Source organism: Rhinoderma darwinii, chromosome 4, assembly GCF_050947455.1.
Source record: "Rhinoderma darwinii isolate aRhiDar2 chromosome 4, aRhiDar2.hap1, whole genome shotgun sequence".
In the NCBI taxonomy this organism is placed as follows: domain Eukaryota; kingdom Metazoa; phylum Chordata; class Amphibia; order Anura; family Rhinodermatidae; genus Rhinoderma; species Rhinoderma darwinii.
The window spans coordinates 156617878-156638168 of NC_134690.1; the positions used below are offsets into that span (position 1 = coordinate 156617878).

Below are 20291 nucleotides of genomic sequence, written 5' to 3' on the forward strand. Positions count from 1 at the left end.
GGGGCCCGTGCCGGCGGGCGACACGGGCCCCCTCATGCCGCGTACCACTGGCCGGGCCCCTTACAGAAGTACCCGTAATACCCCCCTGATGGCGGCCCTGCATATGGGGGATGGTAATTAGCAACAATTTTGCGTGCTATAACTATCTGTCTTCCAAGCAGATACATTTAAATTTAGAAAAATGCTAATTTTTGCAATTTTTCACAAAATTGTGGTGTTTTTCACAATTAAATACTGAATGTATCGACCAAATTTAACCACTAACTTAAAGTCCAATGTGTCACGAGAAAACAGTCTCAGAATCGCTTGGATAGGTAAAAGCATTCCGAAGTTATTACCACATAAACTGAAACATGTCAGATTTGAAAAATGAGGCTCTGTCTGGAAGGTCAAAAGTGGCCAAAGCAGGAAGGGGTTTATTGAAGTTAAAGAGGCTCTGTCACCAGATTTTGCAACCCCTATCTGCTATTGCAGCAGATCGGCGCTGCAATGTAGATTACAGTAACGTTTTTATTTTTAAAAAACGAGCATTTTTGGCCAAGTTATGACCATTTTTGTATTTATGCAAATGAGGCTTGCAAAAGTACAACTGGGCGTGTTGAAAAGTAAAAGTACAACTGGGCGTGTATTATGTGTGTACATCGGGGCGTGTTTACTACTTTTACTAGCTGGGCGTTCTGATGAGAAGTATCATCCACTTCTCTTCAGAACGCCCAGCTTCTGGCAGTGCAGATCTGTGACGTCACTCACAGGTCCTGCATCGTGTCGGCCACATCGGCACCAGAGGCTACAGTTGATTCTGCAGCAGCATCCACGTTTGCAGGTAAGTCGATGTAGCAACTTACCTGCAAACGCTGATGCTGCTGCAGAATCAACTGTAGCCTCTGGTGCCGATGTGGCCGACACGATGCAGGACCTGTGAGTGACGTCACAGATCTGCACTGCCAGAAGCTGGGCGTTGTGAAGAGAAGTGGATGATACTTCTATACACAACGCCCAGCTAGTAAAAGTAGTAAACACGCCCCGATGTACGCACATAATACACGCCCAGTTGTACTTTTACTTTTCAACACGCCCAGTTGTACTTTTGCAAGCCTCATTTGCATAAATACAAAAATGGTCATAACTTGGCCAAAAATGCTTGTTTTTTAAAAATAAAAACGTTACTGTAATCTACATTGCAGCGCCTATCTGCTGCAATAGCAGATAGGGGTTGCAATATCTGGTGACAGAACCTCTTTAAGTAGACAGTAGGAATCTGCTTTTATGGTGACAATGGGCCCCCGTGCAATTGCACCCCTGTCACAAAATTTAATGGACCTAATCCAAGCCTATTCAGTGTGGAAACTACTTAAATAATAAACATTCTGTAGATTAAAAAAATCTGTGTCATGGTCATTATACTGTACAGATTTTTTCAAGAGCCTGTGAATGAGGCATAAATGGAATCCTCGCCAAAAACCTGACAGAATCCGCAATTTGTGAACATGGCCTAATTGTGCTTACACAGGTCTGTAGGTCACATAATGTAGCTCTTTGTTTATTATTCATATCTCTAAGCAATAAAGGGAATGATCGTGCATCACTGGCGACCGTCTTGAAGGCTCTACATTTATAAACAGTCCTTCTCATTGTAGAATAGTGAGTTTCAAGTTGTATGATGATGGACTTAAGGTCTTTTTACACCACCCAATTTTGGCCGCTGCAACGAACGCTGATCAAAGACAGCTCGTTGATCAGCGCTCGTTTACTCTTTTAACACGGAGCTAGTATGTGGACGAGCGGCCGTTACTACGATTGCTCGCCCCCATACATTTCTATCTTGTCGACAGCACTTCTCTCTGTTTACATAGGGAGATGTGCTGCCAACAACGATAATATTATATTTAAAACTATACGATCAGCAGATGAACAAGCGTTTCCCAATAATTGGCTCGTGTAAAATGTCCTTTACTAAACACCACTTTCCATATTGATAAGCAGCAACAATTGGCTGATGTCCACATCTGAGTGCTCCAAAACACCAAACTACTAAGTTTTGCTTTTATAGAGATTCACACTCCTTGATGATCAACCATGTACATTTAATTAGTAACACTTGTCTGCTAATTACTCTCTTAAAGGGAGACTGTCAGCAGTTTTGACCCTCCTACCACTAACACTGCTAGTTAGCTAACGTGGAAAGCAGTGTAAACATACCTATGATGTCAATCTTAGTCCTTGCATAACTGTTAAAAAGTAGTTTTTATCACCCAAGGTCCATATGCAAATGAGCTGGCAAGTGTCTGCCAAATCGGGAAGAATCCTGCAGTCTATGCTGAAAACTCTCCCCAACTCCTCCCCTGCACTGTTAATTGACCGCTCTACTAGTTCTCAACGTCATGCGTTATGCTGAGGACCAGTAGAGTCGTTAATCAACAGCGAAGGTGTTGGGGAATGTTTACAGCACAGAATGCAGGACACTTTTCGCTTCAATGGAGACTTGCCAGTACATTTGCATATGTCGCATAGGTAATTAAAACTACTTTTTACCAGTTATGCAAGGACTAAGATCAGCAACATAGGTATGTTTAAACTTCTTTCCACGTTCGTTGACTAGCTGTGTTGGGGGAGACCGTCATATCTGCCAAGATAATCTCCTAAGGAAGAATGTACTTATTTTTTCCGAACTAGTTTCTAAATGTTGGCTTACAAATGTAACATATTGAAACCTGTTTTTGTTTTTTTCTTATGACCAGAGGTTATTTGTTTGTTTTATAGAAGTTGCTTAGGGGCACGCAATTGTTATTTAAGCCCTGATAAATAAAATATTTGAATGGGGGTGGGGACAGTGGCAGGTGGCAGTGTGGTACCAGAGCAAAATTGTAATGGTATAGTAAAGAAAAATGTTATTCTCATGTTCTGACAGCCTATTTGGAGGATGTAACTGATTGTCTTTATTCTGCCCAGTTAGCCAATAAAGGTATCAGTTTATGCTCCATTGTCCTGCAGATTAGTTTCATCCAATCCTTTTTCAATGATCTTCTGAAAAGAGATCCATTAAAATTATCTGTCATAGAAGCCCAAAACACATGTGTGATCGCTGGCAGCAATAGGGAGAACGGGGTACCGAAGGTCCCCTGAAGTTCTCCATGACTAACCTCGGACTTCCGGCGTCTGCGCAGCTCAATAAAAATGAAAGGAGCGCGGGTCACGCATGCGCACAAGCGCGAGCAGCGCTCCATTCATTTCTACGGAGCTGCCGACACAGACCCCGGAAGTCCGAGGTTTGTGATGGAGAACTTCAGGAGACTTTCAGTCCCCCGTTCTCCCTATCGCTGCCAGCGATCACACATGTATCCCCTATCCTGTGGATAGGGGATACATGTCTTTTGTTTAATGGCAGAGCGGGGAGATACCTCACTGCTCTGCCGTAGTGTTCAGTGGCGTCCCGCTGTAGCAGCCATAGCGGCTGCTAGCGGAGCCTCCAGACATGGTGGGGGCCCGTGCCGGCGGGCGACACGGGCCCCCTCATGCCGCGTACCACTGGCCGGGCCCCTTACAGAAGTACCCGTAATACCCCCCTGATGGCGGCCCTGCATATGGGGGATGGTAATTAGCAACAATTTTGCGTGCTATAACTATCTGTCTTCCAAGCAGATACATTTAAATTTAGAAAAATGCTAATTTTTGCAATTTTTCACAAAATTGTGGTGTTTTTCACAATTAAATACTGAATGTATCGACCAAATTTAACCACTAACTTAAAGTCCAATGTGTCACGAGAAAACAGTCTCAGAATCGCTTGGATAGGTAAAAGCATTCCGAAGTTATTACCACATAAACTGAAACATGTCAGATTTGAAAAATGAGGCTCTGTCTGGAAGGTCAAAAGTGGCCAAAGCAGGAAGGGGTTTATTGAAGTTAAAGAGGCTCTGTCACCAGATTTTGCAACCCCTATCTGCTATTGCAGCAGATCGGCGCTGCAATGTAGATTACAGTAACGTTTTTATTTTTAAAAAACGAGCATTTTTGGCCAAGTTATGACCATTTTTGTATTTATGCAAATGAGGCTTGCAAAAGTACAACTGGGCGTGTTGAAAAGTAAAAGTACAACTGGGCGTGTATTATGTGTGTACATCGGGGCGTGTTTACTACTTTTACTAGCTGGGCGTTCTGATGAGAAGTATCATCCACTTCTCTTCAGAACGCCCAGCTTCTGGCAGTGCAGATCTGTGACGTCACTCACAGGTCCTGCATCGTGTCGGCCACATCGGCACCAGAGGCTACAGTTGATTCTGCAGCAGCATCCACGTTTGCAGGTAAGTCGATGTAGCAACTTACCTGCAAACGCTGATGCTGCTGCAGAATCAACTGTAGCCTCTGGTGCCGATGTGGCCGACACGATGCAGGACCTGTGAGTGACGTCACAGATCTGCACTGCCAGAAGCTGGGCGTTGTGAAGAGAAGTGGATGATACTTCTATACACAACGCCCAGCTAGTAAAAGTAGTAAACACGCCCCGATGTACGCACATAATACACGCCCAGTTGTACTTTTACTTTTCAACACGCCCAGTTGTACTTTTGCAAGCCTCATTTGCATAAATACAAAAATGGTCATAACTTGGCCAAAAATGCTTGTTTTTTAAAAATAAAAACGTTACTGTAATCTACATTGCAGCGCCTATCTGCTGCAATAGCAGATAGGGGTTGCAATATCTGGTGACAGAACCTCTTTAAGTAGACAGTAGGAATCTGCTTTTATGGTGACAATGGGCCCCCGTGCAATTGCACCCCTGTCACAAAATTTAATGGACCTAATCCAAGCCTATTCAGTGTGGAAACTACTTAAATAATAAACATTCTGTAGATTAAAAAAATCTGTGTCATGGTCATTATACTGTACAGATTTTTTCAAGAGCCTGTGAATGAGGCATAAATGGAATCCTCGCCAAAAACCTGACAGAATCCGCAATTTGTGAACATGGCCTAATTGTGCTTACACAGGTCTGTAGGTCACATAATGTAGCTCTTTGTTTATTATTCATATCTCTAAGCAATAAAGGGAATGATCGTGCATCACTGGCGACCGTCTTGAAGGCTCTACATTTATAAACAGTCCTTCTCATTGTAGAATAGTGAGTTTCAAGTTGTATGATGATGGACTTAAGGTCTTTTTACACCACCCAATTTTGGCCGCTGCAACGAACGCTGATCAAAGACAGCTCGTTGATCAGCGCTCGTTTACTCTTTTAACACGGAGCTAGTATGTGGACGAGCGGCCGTTACTACGATTGCTCGCCCCCATACATTTCTATCTTGTCGACAGCACTTCTCTCTGTTTACATAGGGAGATGTGCTGCCAACAACGATAATATTATATTTAAAACTATACGATCAGCAGATGAACAAGCGTTTCCCAATAATTGGCTCGTGTAAAATGTCCTTTACTAAACACCACTTTCCATATTGATAAGCAGCAACAATTGGCTGATGTCCACATCTGAGTGCTCCAAAACACCAAACTACTAAGTTTTGCTTTTATAGAGATTCACACTCCTTGATGATCAACCATGTACATTTAATTAGTAACACTTGTCTGCTAATTACTCTCTTAAAGGGAGACTGTCAGCAGTTTTGACCCTCCTACCACTAACACTGCTAGTTAGCTAACGTGGAAAGCAGTGTAAACATACCTATGATGTCAATCTTAGTCCTTGCATAACTGTTAAAAAGTAGTTTTTATCACCCAAGGTCCATATGCAAATGAGCTGGCAAGTGTCTGCCAAATCGGGAAGAATCCTGCAGTCTATGCTGAAAACTCTCCCCAACTCCTCCCCTGCACTGTTAATTGACCGCTCTACTAGTTCTCAACGTCATGCGTTATGCTGAGGACCAGTAGAGTCGTTAATCAACAGCGAAGGTGTTGGGGAATGTTTACAGCACAGAATGCAGGACACTTTTCGCTTCAATGGAGACTTGCCAGTACATTTGCATATGTCGCATAGGTAATTAAAACTACTTTTTACCAGTTATGCAAGGACTAAGATCAGCAACATAGGTATGTTTAAACTTCTTTCCACGTTCGTTGACTAGCTGTGTTGGGGGAGACCGTCATATCTGCCAAGATAATCTCCTAAGGAAGAATGTACTTATTTTTTCCGAACTAGTTTCTAAATGTTGGCTTACAAATGTAACATATTGAAACCTGTTTTTGTTTTTTTCTTATGACCAGAGGTTATTTGTTTGTTTTATAGAAGTTGCTTAGGGGCACGCAATTGTTATTTAAGCCCTGATAAATAAAATATTTGAATGGGGGTGGGGACAGTGGCAGGTGGCAGTGTGGTACCAGAGCAAAATTGTAATGGTATAGTAAAGAAAAATGTTATTCTCATGTTCTGACAGCCTATTTGGAGGATGTAACTGATTGTCTTTATTCTGCCCAGTTAGCCAATAAAGGTATCAGTTTATGCTCCATTGTCCTGCAGATTAGTTTCATCCAATCCTTTTTCAATGATCTTCTGAAAAGAGATCCATTAAAATTATCTGTCATAGAAGCCCAAAACACATGTGTGATCGCTGGCAGCAATAGGGAGAACGGGGTACCGAAGGTCCCCTGAAGTTCTCCATGACTAACCTCGGACTTCCGGCGTCTGCGCAGCTCAATAAAAATGAAAGGAGCGCGGGTCACGCATGCGCACAAGCGCGAGCAGCGCTCCATTCATTTCTACGGAGCTGCCGACACAGACCCCGGAAGTCCGAGGTTTGTGATGGAGAACTTCAGGAGACTTTCAGTCCCCCGTTCTCCCTATCGCTGCCAGCGATCACACATGTATCCCCTATCCTGTGGATAGGGGATACATGTCTTTTGTTTAATGGCAGAGCGGGGAGATACCTCACTGCTCTGCCGTAGTGTTCAGTGGCGTCCCGCTGTAGCAGCCATAGCGGCTGCTAGCGGAGCCTCCAGACATGGTGGGGGCCCGTGCCGGCGGGCGACACGGGCCCCCTCATGCCGCGTACCACTGGCCGGGCCCCTTACAGAAGTACCCGTAATACCCCCCTGATGGCGGCCCTGCATATGGGGGATGGTAATTAGCAACAATTTTGCGTGCTATAACTATCTGTCTTCCAAGCAGATACATTTAAATTTAGAAAAATGCTAATTTTTGCAATTTTTCACAAAATTGTGGTGTTTTTCACAATTAAATACTGAATGTATCGACCAAATTTAACCACTAACTTAAAGTCCAATGTGTCACGAGAAAACAGTCTCAGAATCGCTTGGATAGGTAAAAGCATTCCGAAGTTATTACCACATAAACTGAAACATGTCAGATTTGAAAAATGAGGCTCTGTCTGGAAGGTCAAAAGTGGCCAAAGCAGGAAGGGGTTTATTGAAGTTAAAGAGGCTCTGTCACCAGATTTTGCAACCCCTATCTGCTATTGCAGCAGATCGGCGCTGCAATGTAGATTACAGTAACGTTTTTATTTTTAAAAAACGAGCATTTTTGGCCAAGTTATGACCATTTTTGTATTTATGCAAATGAGGCTTGCAAAAGTACAACTGGGCGTGTTGAAAAGTAAAAGTACAACTGGGCGTGTATTATGTGTGTACATCGGGGCGTGTTTACTACTTTTACTAGCTGGGCGTTCTGATGAGAAGTATCATCCACTTCTCTTCAGAACGCCCAGCTTCTGGCAGTGCAGATCTGTGACGTCACTCACAGGTCCTGCATCGTGTCGGCCACATCGGCACCAGAGGCTACAGTTGATTCTGCAGCAGCATCCACGTTTGCAGGTAAGTCGATGTAGCAACTTACCTGCAAACGCTGATGCTGCTGCAGAATCAACTGTAGCCTCTGGTGCCGATGTGGCCGACACGATGCAGGACCTGTGAGTGACGTCACAGATCTGCACTGCCAGAAGCTGGGCGTTGTGAAGAGAAGTGGATGATACTTCTATACACAACGCCCAGCTAGTAAAAGTAGTAAACACGCCCCGATGTACGCACATAATACACGCCCAGTTGTACTTTTACTTTTCAACACGCCCAGTTGTACTTTTGCAAGCCTCATTTGCATAAATACAAAAATGGTCATAACTTGGCCAAAAATGCTCGTTTTTTAAAAATAAAAACGTTACTGTAATCTACATTGCAGCGCCTATCTGCTGCAATAGCAGATAGGGGTTGCAAAATCTGGTGACAGAACCTCTTTAAGTAGACAGTAGGAATCTGCTTTTATGGTGACAATGGGCCCCCGTGCAATTGCACCCCTGTCACAAAATTTAATGGACCTAATCCAAGCCTATTCAGTGTGGAAACTACTTAAATAATAAACATTCTGTAGATTAAAAAAATCTGTGTCATGGTCATTATACTGTACAGATTTTTTCAAGAGCCTGTGAATGAGGCATAAATGGAATCCTCGCCAAAAACCTGACAGAATCCGCAATTTGTGAACATGGCCTAATTGTGCTTACACAGGTCTGTAGGTCACATAATGTAGCTCTTTGTTTATTATTCATATCTCTAAGCAATAAAGGGAATGATCGTGCATCACTGGCGACCGTCTTGAAGGCTCTACATTTATAAACAGTCCTTCTCATTGTAGAATAGTGAGTTTCAAGTTGTATGATGATGGACTTAAGGTCTTTTTACACCACCCAATTTTGGCCGCTGCAACGAACGCTGATCAAAGACAGCTCGTTGATCAGCGCTCGTTTACTCTTTTAACACGGAGCTAGTATGTGGACGAGCGGCCGTTACTACGATTGCTCGCCCCCATACATTTCTATCTTGTCGACAGCACTTCTCTCTGTTTACATAGGGAGATGTGCTGCCAACAACGATAATATTATATTTAAAACTATACGATCAGCAGATGAACAAGCGTTTCCCAATAATTGGCTCGTGTAAAATGTCCTTTACTAAACACCACTTTCCATATTGATAAGCAGCAACAATTGGCTGATGTCCACATCTGAGTGCTCCAAAACACCAAACTACTAAGTTTTGCTTTTATAGAGATTCACACTCCTTGATGATCAACCATGTACATTTAATTAGTAACACTTGTCTGCTAATTACTCTCTTAAAGGGAGACTGTCAGCAGTTTTGACCCTCCTACCACTAACACTGCTAGTTAGCTAACGTGGAAAGCAGTGTAAACATACCTATGATGTCAATCTTAGTCCTTGCATAACTGTTAAAAAGTAGTTTTTATCACCCAAGGTCCATATGCAAATGAGCTGGCAAGTGTCTGCCAAATCGGGAAGAATCCTGCAGTCTATGCTGAAAACTCTCCCCAACTCCTCCCCTGCACTGTTAATTGACCGCTCTACTAGTTCTCAACGTCATGCGTTATGCTGAGGACCAGTAGAGTCGTTAATCAACAGCGAAGGTGTTGGGGAATGTTTACAGCACAGAATGCAGGACACTTTTCGCTTCAATGGAGACTTGCCAGTACATTTGCATATGTCGCATAGGTAATTAAAACTACTTTTTACCAGTTATGCAAGGACTAAGATCAGCATCAAAGGTATGTTTAAACTTCTTTCCACGTTCGTTGACTAGCTGTGTTGGGGGAGACCGTCATATCTGCCAAGATAATCTCCTAAGGAAGAATGTACTTATTTTTTCCGAACTAGTTTCTAAATGTTGGCTTACAAATGTAACATATTGAAACCTGTTTTTGTTTTTTTCTTATGACCAGAGGTTATTTGTTTGTTTTATAGAAGTTGCTTAGGGGCACGCAATTGTTATTTAAGCCCTGATAAATAAAATATTTGAATGGGGGTGGGGACAGTGGCAGGTGGCAGTGTGGTACCAGAGCAAAATTGTAATGGTATAGTAAAGAAAAATGTTATTCTCATGTTCTGACAGCCTATTTGGAGGATGTAACTGATTGTCTTTATTCTGCCCAGTTAGCCAATAAAGGTATCAGTTTATGCTCCATTGTCCTGCAGATTAGTTTCATCCAATCCTTTTTCAATGATCTTCTGAAAAGAGATCCATTAAAATTATCTGTCATAGAAGCCCAAAACACAATAGCTGTTAGTGTAGTAAAAAGTATTGTTTTTCTCATCTTTTATTATTGTAAATTGCTGTTGCTACTTCTATGATTCAAAGAGTATCTAAATTATAGTTTAGGCTATGTTCACACCTGCATTGTGTTATTCCATTGTTCTGCTCTGTCAGAGGAGCAGAACCAGGGAATAACGGAAGCAACAGTTCTGTTGGCGGCCGCCGGAACCCATTGACTTTAAGGGTAGGTTCACACGGCCTATTTTCGACCGTTTTTCGAGCCGTAAACGCCCGAAAAACGGCCGAAAAATTGGAAGCAGAACGCCTCCAAACATCTGCCAATTGATTTCAATGGGAAAACGGCGTTCTGTTCCGACGGAGCGTTTTTCACTGCGTTTTTTTACGTGTAAAAAAATGGCCGCTAAAAAGTGCAGGACACTTCTTGGGACGTTTTTGGAGCCATTTTTCATAGACTCTATTGAAAAAAGCTCCAAAAACGGCCATAAAAATAGCAGCGAAAAACGCCACGAAAATCGCGAGTGTCACAAAAAACGTCTGAAAATCAGGAGCTGTTTTCTCTTGAAAACAGCTCCATCTTTTGAGACGTATTTGACTCTGCGTGTGAACATACCCTAATAGGTTCCGTCAGGGTGTCCTTGATTTTACCGAAGACAATAGCACAGCACTATTGACACTAACTTAGTTTTGCCTAATGATATTATGTATTTTTAGTTATTTTTCTTTTACCTTCTCTTTACAGGCTACAACAAAGGATTTAGTAATCATGGCTCTTATTATGGCCACTGTTGCAGTTCCTGTCTCTTTGCCCCCAGCTTTGACCATCTGCACCCTTTACTCTGAAACTCGTTTAAAGAAGCAAGGGATATTTTGCATCAGTCCTCAACGGATTGTTTTGTGTGGACAGTTGAACCTTGTCTGCTTCGATAAAGTATGTGGTTCATTTACAATAGCTGAGTGAAAATTATTCGTTACAAATATAGTAATCCAATATAGTAATCCAAATTTTAATAACACTTTTTTTAACCGTTTAGTTCTTTGCTTTCTACACCCTTACAAATTGTTTCAAATTGTTGATATTTAAAGGGATTGTTGTATAAAGGCAAAGCCTGTTCATATGCCCTATTAGAGAATACGGAAGTCATAGAAGCAGGATCCCCTGTTCTGGGAACCCTCTATGAGGGAGAATGAAGAACCGCTCTGTAAAAACAGCTCCTGGCCTAGTGAATATGGCCCATCCATAAATTCCATGGTTTGCCATTACACATTAGGTCTCTGCAGGGGAAATGTATAGTCAGATGTGATTTCTCTTTTCTCCTGACGATTGTTTGTCACGCTGTGATCATCTGGCCAGTTTACATTTGAAAAGTGGTTGTCTTCGAGAGACAACCCATTTAACAATAGGCATCTACAGTTTGTATAATTTAATAGCATTCTAGAAACAAAAAACATAAAAGTTATGCCACTTTCACATGCCAGTATTTTGGTCAGTATTTGTAAGGCTTCTTTCACACTAGTGTTAGTATACGTTTACCTCTCTTTCGTCAGAAGAAGGGAGGATAGAAAGATTAAATGGAAAGCAATGGTTCTGTTAGAATTGCCATTGATTTCTATGGTAATTCTTATGGTTCAGTTGTTTTCCGTTTGTCTCTGTTCGCTAGGTTTCCATTTTTTTGAACGCAAACAAAAGTTTTGCAGACTGCACTTTTGTTTCCGTTCAAAAAACGAAAACCTAGCGAACAGAGACAAATGGAAAGCAACTGAAATAAAAGAATTAGCATTGAAATAAATGGTAATTCTAATGTAACCGTTGCTTTTCGTTTAATCTTTCGATCCTCTCTTCCTCTGATGGAGGAGAGGTAAACGTATACTAACACTAGTGTGAACTTAGCCTAAGTCAAAACCAGGAGTGGAACCTACACAGAGATAATGGAAATATTTGTACATCTTTTGCATCCACTCCTGGTTTTGGCTTACAAATACTGAGGTAAAATACTGACCAAAATACTGTCATGTGAAAGTGGACTTAGATAAAGAAATGATAAAAGGATAAAACTACTGTTAGGTGTCAAACTGTTTCTGCAGAATATTATGAAAAATGTTTAGCTGTCAGCAGGGGCGTAGCTAAAGGCTCATGGGCCCTGATGCAAAAGTTCTTATTGGGCCCCCCCCCCCCCCGCAAACTTCTCATGGCCGACGGTCCGCAACCTTCAGCTGCATCGCTGGGTCACCTAAGTGACCTATCAATGCAGCACTAGCAGCCGGGCCATCACTAAGGGCTTAAAATGTCAGGGGAAATAGCCCCAATACATATGTGTCCGTCCCCCCCCAAAAAAAATGTGTGTATAGGAGACAGTATAGCATATCTATAGCACTACGACCCTATAAACTATGGATAGGATTAGATACATTGGCTCAGCAGACAGTATCACACATGATAGGATTAGATACAGTGGCTGAGCAGACAGTATCACACATGATAGGATTAGATATAAGGCCCAGTAGACAGTATCACACATGATAGGATTAGATACAGTGGCTGAGCAGACAGTATCAGATACACGGCTCAGCAGACAGTATCACACATGATAGGATTAGATACAGTAGCTCAGCAGACAGTATCACACATGATAGGATTAGATACAGTAGCTCAGCAGACAGTATCACACATGAAAGGATTAGATACAGTGGCTCAGCAGACAGTATCACACATGATAGGATTAGATACAGTGGCTCAGAAGACAGTATCACACATGATAGGATTAGATACATTGGCTCAGCAGACAGTATTACACATGATAGGATTAGATACAGTAGCTCAGCAGACAGTATCACACATGATAGGATTAGATACAGTAGCTCAGCACAGTATCACACATGATTGGATTAGATATAAGGCCCAGCAGACAGTATCACACATGATCGGATTAGAGTTATAGTTCCCCATGCAGGGGAAGGGCATAACAGACAGTAGTTTCTTTGCAAAGTACTGGGGACACACTTTTTTCTTATAAGCTGCTGCAGTGCTGCCTGGCTCTTACCTTTGAGTCTGACTATGTCTCTGCTCAGCTCTGTGAGCCGTGATGCCGCCGGCACTCTGTCCCCCGAGGATGAATGTGGGCGGGTGGCTGGACATACCTACTTATGCAGAGCAGGTACAAGATGTAATATGATGGGGCCGGGGGAGGGGGAGTGGAAGTGGAAGTGGAAAAGGTCAGTCGACGGACTCATGAGGCACCTCCTGCTGCTAGGACCACGACAATTCCCCCCTATGCAGTGCACAGTCTACATGCTGGCCGCTGTAGTACACAGCCTAGTGCAGCCCAGCCAATCAGTATGACCCACACTAATTGGCTGGACTGCAGCAGGCTGCGTAGCATAGCGTCTAGCAAGTGGGCTGTGCGCTGCTCAGGGAGGGGAAATGTGTCAGACTACAGGGCAGGGCCCGCCGCTGGGGATAAAGAGGTGGGCGGGCAGCAGCAGCCCACTACATACACCGGCATCTGGCATTTGCCAGATAGGCTGCCCGGCCCTGCAGTCAGCGTTAGTGTGGCGAGGGGGGCCTACGGGCCCCCCTGGCTTACGGGCCCGGTTGCAACTGCGACCGCTGCGACCCCTATAGCTACGCCACTGGCTGTCAGTCTTAAATAATTAAAATTATATGTTTTTTATATATGGAAATCGTTAATGATAAAAAAATATATTTTTGATTGAAAGTACAGACTGGTTTATTTTTACCCAGACAGGTACATTAACAGAAGACAGCTTAGATTTGTGGGGCATTGTTCCTTCCAAAGAGAACAGGTAGGTTTGTTTCTATTTCTGGAAAATACAATGTAAAATAGTTGAGGACAATTGGAGGTCACTATACACATTTTTTAATTCTTTGTTAAAAATGTTTAAAAGCTTGTATATGATTTCAATATCATATTGGTATTTCCAGAATGAACTTTCAAGGAACAATTAAAGGTTAACTAAACTTTCAGAAAACTTCTGTCATGTCATAGTGACATGTCATAAGTTTTGATTGCTAAAACGAAGTGGCAGAAGCAGTCGGGTGAGCGCTCGGCCGCTTAATTTCTGATCGCCTTTTCTCCGAAAGCCGATGTAGCGGTATACCGGCTCATAGACTTTCAATTGAGTCCGTACATCGTTACATCAGCTTTCCAAGGAAAGCCGATCAGAAACCAAGAGGCTGAGCGCTCACCCGAGTGCTTCTGCTGCTTCGTTTTAGCGATAGGTGGGGGTACAAATAGACTCAAGTCATTTTTAACATCCACTCGTTCATCTGAATAAACCCGTAATGCAGCATCAGCATGGGTTTATGAGGGATCGGTCCTGTCAAACCAATCTGATTAGCTTCTATGAGGAGGTAAGTTCTAGACTGGTGCTGGGTAAGGCTGGGCATGTGGTGTATGTAGACTTTTCAAAGGCGTTTGATACTGTGCCGCATAAAAGGTTGGTATATAAAATGAGAATGCTAGGACTGGGGGAAAATATGTGTAATTTGGTTAACAACTGGCTCAGTGATAGAAAACAGAGGGTGGTTATTAATAGTACATCCTTAGAGTGGGTCGCAGTTACCAGTGAGGTTCCACAGGGGTCAGTATTAGGCCCTCTTCTTTTTAATATGTTTATAAATGACATTGTAGAGGGTTTACAGAGTATAATTTCAGTATTTTCAGATGATACTAAGCTCTGTAAAGTAATAAACACAGAGGAGGATAATGTAATTCTACAGAGGGATTTGGGGAAGCTGGTGGTTTGGGCAGAAAATGACAAATTAAGTTTAATGTGGATAAATATAAGGTTATGCACTTGGGCCGAGGAAACAATTTTTAGAAATGATGCATTAAATGGTAAAATACTGGGTAGAACTACTACTGAAAAAGGTTTGGGGATATTGATGGACAGTACATTTACCTTTAGAAACCAGTACCAGGCAGCTGCTGCCGAGGTAAATAAAATTATGTGATGCATCAAAAGAGGCATAGATGCTCTTGACAAGAACATAGTTTTGCTTCTATACAAATCACTAGTTAGACCACATATGGAATATTGGGTACAATTCTGGGCACCTGTGTATAAGAAGGACATGGCTGAACGAGATTGGGTGCAAAGAAGGGCGACCAAGGTAATTAAGGGAATGGTCGGATTGTAGTACCAAGAAATGTTATCAAACTTGGGGCTATTCAATTTAGTAAAAAGACATCTTAAGGACGATCTAATTACAATGTACAAATATGTAATTGGATAATACAGAGATGTTTCTAATTATTTTTTTTACACCTTGGCCTGTAACAATGACAAGGGGGCATCCTCTAAATCTAGAGGAAAAAACGTTTCACCACCATCACAGAAGTGAATTCTTTACTGTGAGAGCAGTGAGACTATGGAACTCTCTGCCACAGGATGTTGTGGTGGTTGATTCTTTGAAGAAGTTCAGGAAGGGCCTTGATGCCTTTCTTGAAAAATATAATATTACAGGTTATGAGTACTAGATTCTGGAGATGGGACTTTGAACCAGGGATTTATTCTGATTTCCATATTTGGAGTCAGGGAAGAATTTTTTTCCCCTAATGAGGAAATTGGCATCTACCTCATGGGGGTTTTGCCTTCCTCTGGATTAACACGATAGGATTATAGGTTGGACTTGATGGACGTGTGTCTTTTTTCAACTATGCAACTATTTATTTTCTGCTATAGATTACTTATTACTCCAATGTCTATCAGTTTCCAGGAGGCAGTGTCCATTACACCTGGCTGTACTTTATCCTGGAGTCCTTTTATTGGAGCAATGGCTACTTGTCATTCATTGGTTCTAATGAATGGAGAAGTACATGGAGATCCCCTAGACATGAAGATGTTTGAAGGAACAGGCTGGGTAATATTTAACCACTGAGTGGCCTTAAAATTGATTCCCTAACACAGAAACTCAGCATAAACCACATGAGCCTAACATATTTGCTTTGTCTTATTTATATTTTGAAACTTCTCAGGAACTTGAAGAATGCAAAGCAAATGGGAAATCTAGTTCATATTCCATCGTTACACCAGTATCACAGACACTAAATGTAAGTTGTGTGGCTCTGTGATCACTCTTTATAATATTCAAATCACCTGGACTACTGCTGCTCTAAGCTTCAGATCTAAATTTTACATAAACCAGAAACTTAGGCCAACAACACAAAAGACTGTACATAGCCCAAAAAAAAAGTATCCTATAACATTTGTTGTTACAAGTTATCAACATAAAAAAGGGGTCTCGCAAGAAGGAAATTGCGACATCACTGGGGTTACATCAGTCAGGAAGTAGGGAACAATGGATTATACCTCCTCAAGAATGCAGCTAATTTTGACCTTCAAGATGCAGCATATATTTTTTTTTATTTTTTTTTTGCTGACGTTGCTGTGTGAGATCTTATTTGTTACATTTAGGAGTGTGTTTTTCAATATGATTTTCTTGTACTTATAAAATATAATTTAATCAATGTAATTATTGTTATAAAAAAATTTTTGCAAAAAAAATGAAATATTGATTCCACCATTTTTTTCTGAGCACTGTAAATTACTTTCACTGTTTATTCTTTGATTTAGTTGTGTACTTTTTTTAACTGATTATTTTCTTAAACTAATTTTTTTGTCCCACAAGAAGTTTTTTTTTAGTTTATTTTTTTTATTACAACTCTTTGGAATACCTAAGCTTTCCATTGCTGCATGTGAATGTGAAATGCACAGTTAGCTGTTAGGGCACACATCAGGTAAACCCTAACAGGTATTCTCACAGAATAGACCTGTAAACCTACATAGAGCACAGAGCTAGGGCTGACCTAAGGTTGGATGGCGCCCTGTGCGTAACGCTCTATTGCTGATCTCCACAAACCAAAAATTAACCACATATATAGACACAGAGGGGCGTAACTAGGAAAGACTGGTCCCCATAGCAAACTTTTGACTGGGGCCCCCCCTCTGCTGGGTATCACATAACCCCCCCCCTTGTAGATAGTGCCTCCCTATAGATTTCACCACACAGCGCCCCCCTATAGATAGCACCATACACAGCCCCCTGTAGATAACGCCATACAGCCCCCTGTAGATAACGCCATACAGTCCCCCTGTAGATAACGCCATACAGCCCCCCCTGTAGATAATGCCATACAGCCCCCTCTGTAGAGAACGCCATACAGACCCCCTCTGTAGATAACACCATACAGACCCTCTCTGTAGAATACGCCATATAGCCCCCCCCAAAAAAAAAAAACGTCTATAGTTTGTCCTACAAAAGACATGTATCCCCTCTCCACAGGATATCCACAGGATAGGGGATACATGTGTGATCGCTGGCAGCGATAAGGAGAACGGGGGACCGAAAGTCCCCCGAAGTTTTCCATGACGAACCTCGGACTTCCGGCGTCTGCGCAGTTCAATAAAAATGAAAGGAGCGCTGGTCACACATGCACACAAGCGCGACCGGTGCGCAAGTCATTTCCATGGAGCTGCCGACACAGACCCCGGAAGTCCAAGGTTTGTCATGGAGAACATAGGGGGGACTTTCGGTCCACCGTTCTCCTCATCGCTGGGCGTCCCAGCGATCCCACATGTATCCCCTCTCCTGTGGATAGGGGATGTATGTCTTTTGTAGGAACAACCCCTTCAGTGGCGTCGCGCTGTAGCAGCCATAGCGGCTGCTAGCAGAGCCTGCGGCCATGGGATGGGGCCGTGCTGGCGGGTGGCACAGGCCCCCTCATGCTGCAGGCCCCGTAGAAGTCGCTACGGCTGCTATAGCGGTAGTTACGCCACTGCGTATAGGTGTGTACGGCGTAAAACTACAGCTCCCAGCATGGCCGGAACAATGGTAAGGATATGCTGGGAGATGCGGTTTCACAAAAAAAATCATACCACCATCATCTCGCTGCAGATCATACAGTGACTACAATACTGATTAGAGGCAGAATAAACATTTACATTAAGTGACTCACCGGTGACGTCTCAGATTCTAGTTCTTTTCTTCTCCCTCCGGTTCAGACATCTATGATGGATTTCTCCCGGCCATGACCCATTTCTGCAGTTTTCCGTTTAGATGTCTTCAGCTTCTCACTTTTAAAACATTTCTGCACCTATAAACAAAGTTAAAATTCTCAACACATCTAAATATAACTGTCACACACACACACACACACACACACACACACACACACACACACACACACACATACACCATGCCCCCTTAGATAGTGACCTACATAGAAGCCCTTGTAGACAGTGCCCACATATGGACTCCAGAGCTGCAGGGCAATAGTGCTAACCACTGAGCCACCGTGCTGCCCTACATATAGCTTCCCCTATAGTTAGTGCTCCACGTATAGCCCACCTCTGTAGATAGTGTCTCACATATAGCTCCCCCTGTATATAGTGTCCCACATATAGCCCACCCCTGTAGACTGTGCCCCACATATAGACCCCCCCTGTATATAGTGGCCCACATATAGACCCCCTGTATATAGTGGCCCACATATAGACCCCCCTGTATATAGTGCCCCACATATAGACCCCCCTGTATATAGTGGCCCACATATAGACCCCCCTGTATATAGTGGCCCACATATAGACCCCCCTGTATATAATGGCCCACATATAGAGCCCCCTGTATATAGTGGCCTACACACCCCCACATATAGACCCCCTGTAGCTACTGCCCCACATATAGACCCCCCTGTATATAATGGCCCACATATAGAGCCCCCTGTATATAGTGGCCCACACCCCCACATATAGACCCCCTGTAGCTACTGCCCCACATATAGACCCCCCTATATATAATAGCCGACATAAAGACGACCCCCCCTGTAGATAGACCCCCCACTATAGATAATGCCATTCACATTTTTATGAGGAAAAAAATATATAAACTTGACATACTCACATGATCCCGTTCCCACTCTGTTCACTGGCGATGCAGACATGCTCTCTTCTGAGCATGTCTGCCGGATCTGAACGAGCGTCCTCCAATGACGCTGATTGGCGGGGTAGAATGACTTGCCCCGCCAATCAGCACCTTCCAAGCATGGAATCGGCGCGATGTCATAGGCACATAAATACACTGACAGAAACATATACAAATACCTAAAAGGCACATATATATACACGCACAAAGACACATACAGACCAATATATACCCACACAGGCACATATTTATATATACACACAGTACAGATAATGTAGTCGATTTCACATGCAGTCCTATGTAACACCACAGATAACAGTGATAACTCCCTGAGTACAGATAATGTAGTAGATGTTACCTACAGTCCTATGTAACACCACAGATAACACACACTGATAACTATACCCACACAGGCACATATAAACACACACAGATATCTATCTATCTATCTATCTATCTATCTATCTATCTATCTATATATATATATATATATATATATATATATATATATATATATATATATATAATCATGCAGTTCACCTCCAAACTGGTGATAAACTGTAAAAAGATAATTTGCATGAATGAATTGCCCTGAATTGGTTAAAGTTTTATAGATTACCATATAAGAAAATGTAAACAAGTATAGATCAGCAGCACTGGACAAAAAATTGAATTGGGTGCACGCCTCTTGGGTCACAGTCCAATGACCCTTCAATATAGACAGAAGAAAGTAAGAAAAATGATCCTTTTATTCCACGTGCGTGCGAAGTTTCAGCTCAATGTGACCCTTGATGCTTGAAATGCTTTTCACATATTTGGTAGTGCTGCCTTACTTCTGTCTATATATGAAAATGTGGTGTTTTCTTTAAGGGGCAGCATAGTATATATGGAGCAGAATAGTATATAGTGGGTAGCATAGTACATAGGGAGCACCATAGTATATAAGGGGCAGCATAGTATATAGGGGGCAGCATAGTATATAGGGGGCAGCATAGTATATAGGGGGCAGCACAGATATCTTCATTGAACACACGCACACTTACAAAGAGACATAAACACATGCAGACACATATATAAACCCACACATACTGGAACATATACACATACGAACACAGAGACTTCTATACACACATAGGCATTTACTAGCTCTCCTTTCTGACGGGCTCACAGTCTTCTTGACGGGCAGGCTGTGGGCAGAGGTTCCTCCTCTGCTCTTGGGGCAGCATAGTATATAGAGGGCAGCATCGTATATAAGGGGCAGCATAGTATATAGGGGGCAGCATAGTATAAATGGGTCCATATAGTATATTGAGGCAGCATAGCA

General features: G+C 42.5%; 1 protein-coding gene across 2 annotated transcripts in view; it reads left to right on the forward strand.

Moving 5' to 3' along the window:
* Window positions 1-20291, forward strand: part of LOC142759518 (putative cation-transporting ATPase 13A5) — a 177826-nt gene that overhangs the window by 56945 nt on the left and 100590 nt on the right. For both annotated transcript variants that reach the window (XM_075861765.1, XM_075861766.1), the window contains 4 exons: window positions 10766-10954; window positions 13766-13827; window positions 15757-15907; window positions 16023-16097. In XM_075861765.1, coding sequence (XP_075717880.1) covers window positions 10766-10954; window positions 13766-13827; window positions 15757-15907; window positions 16023-16097 — 477 coding nt within the window. The remainder of the gene's footprint in view (window positions 1-10765; window positions 10955-13765; window positions 13828-15756; window positions 15908-16022; window positions 16098-20291) is intronic.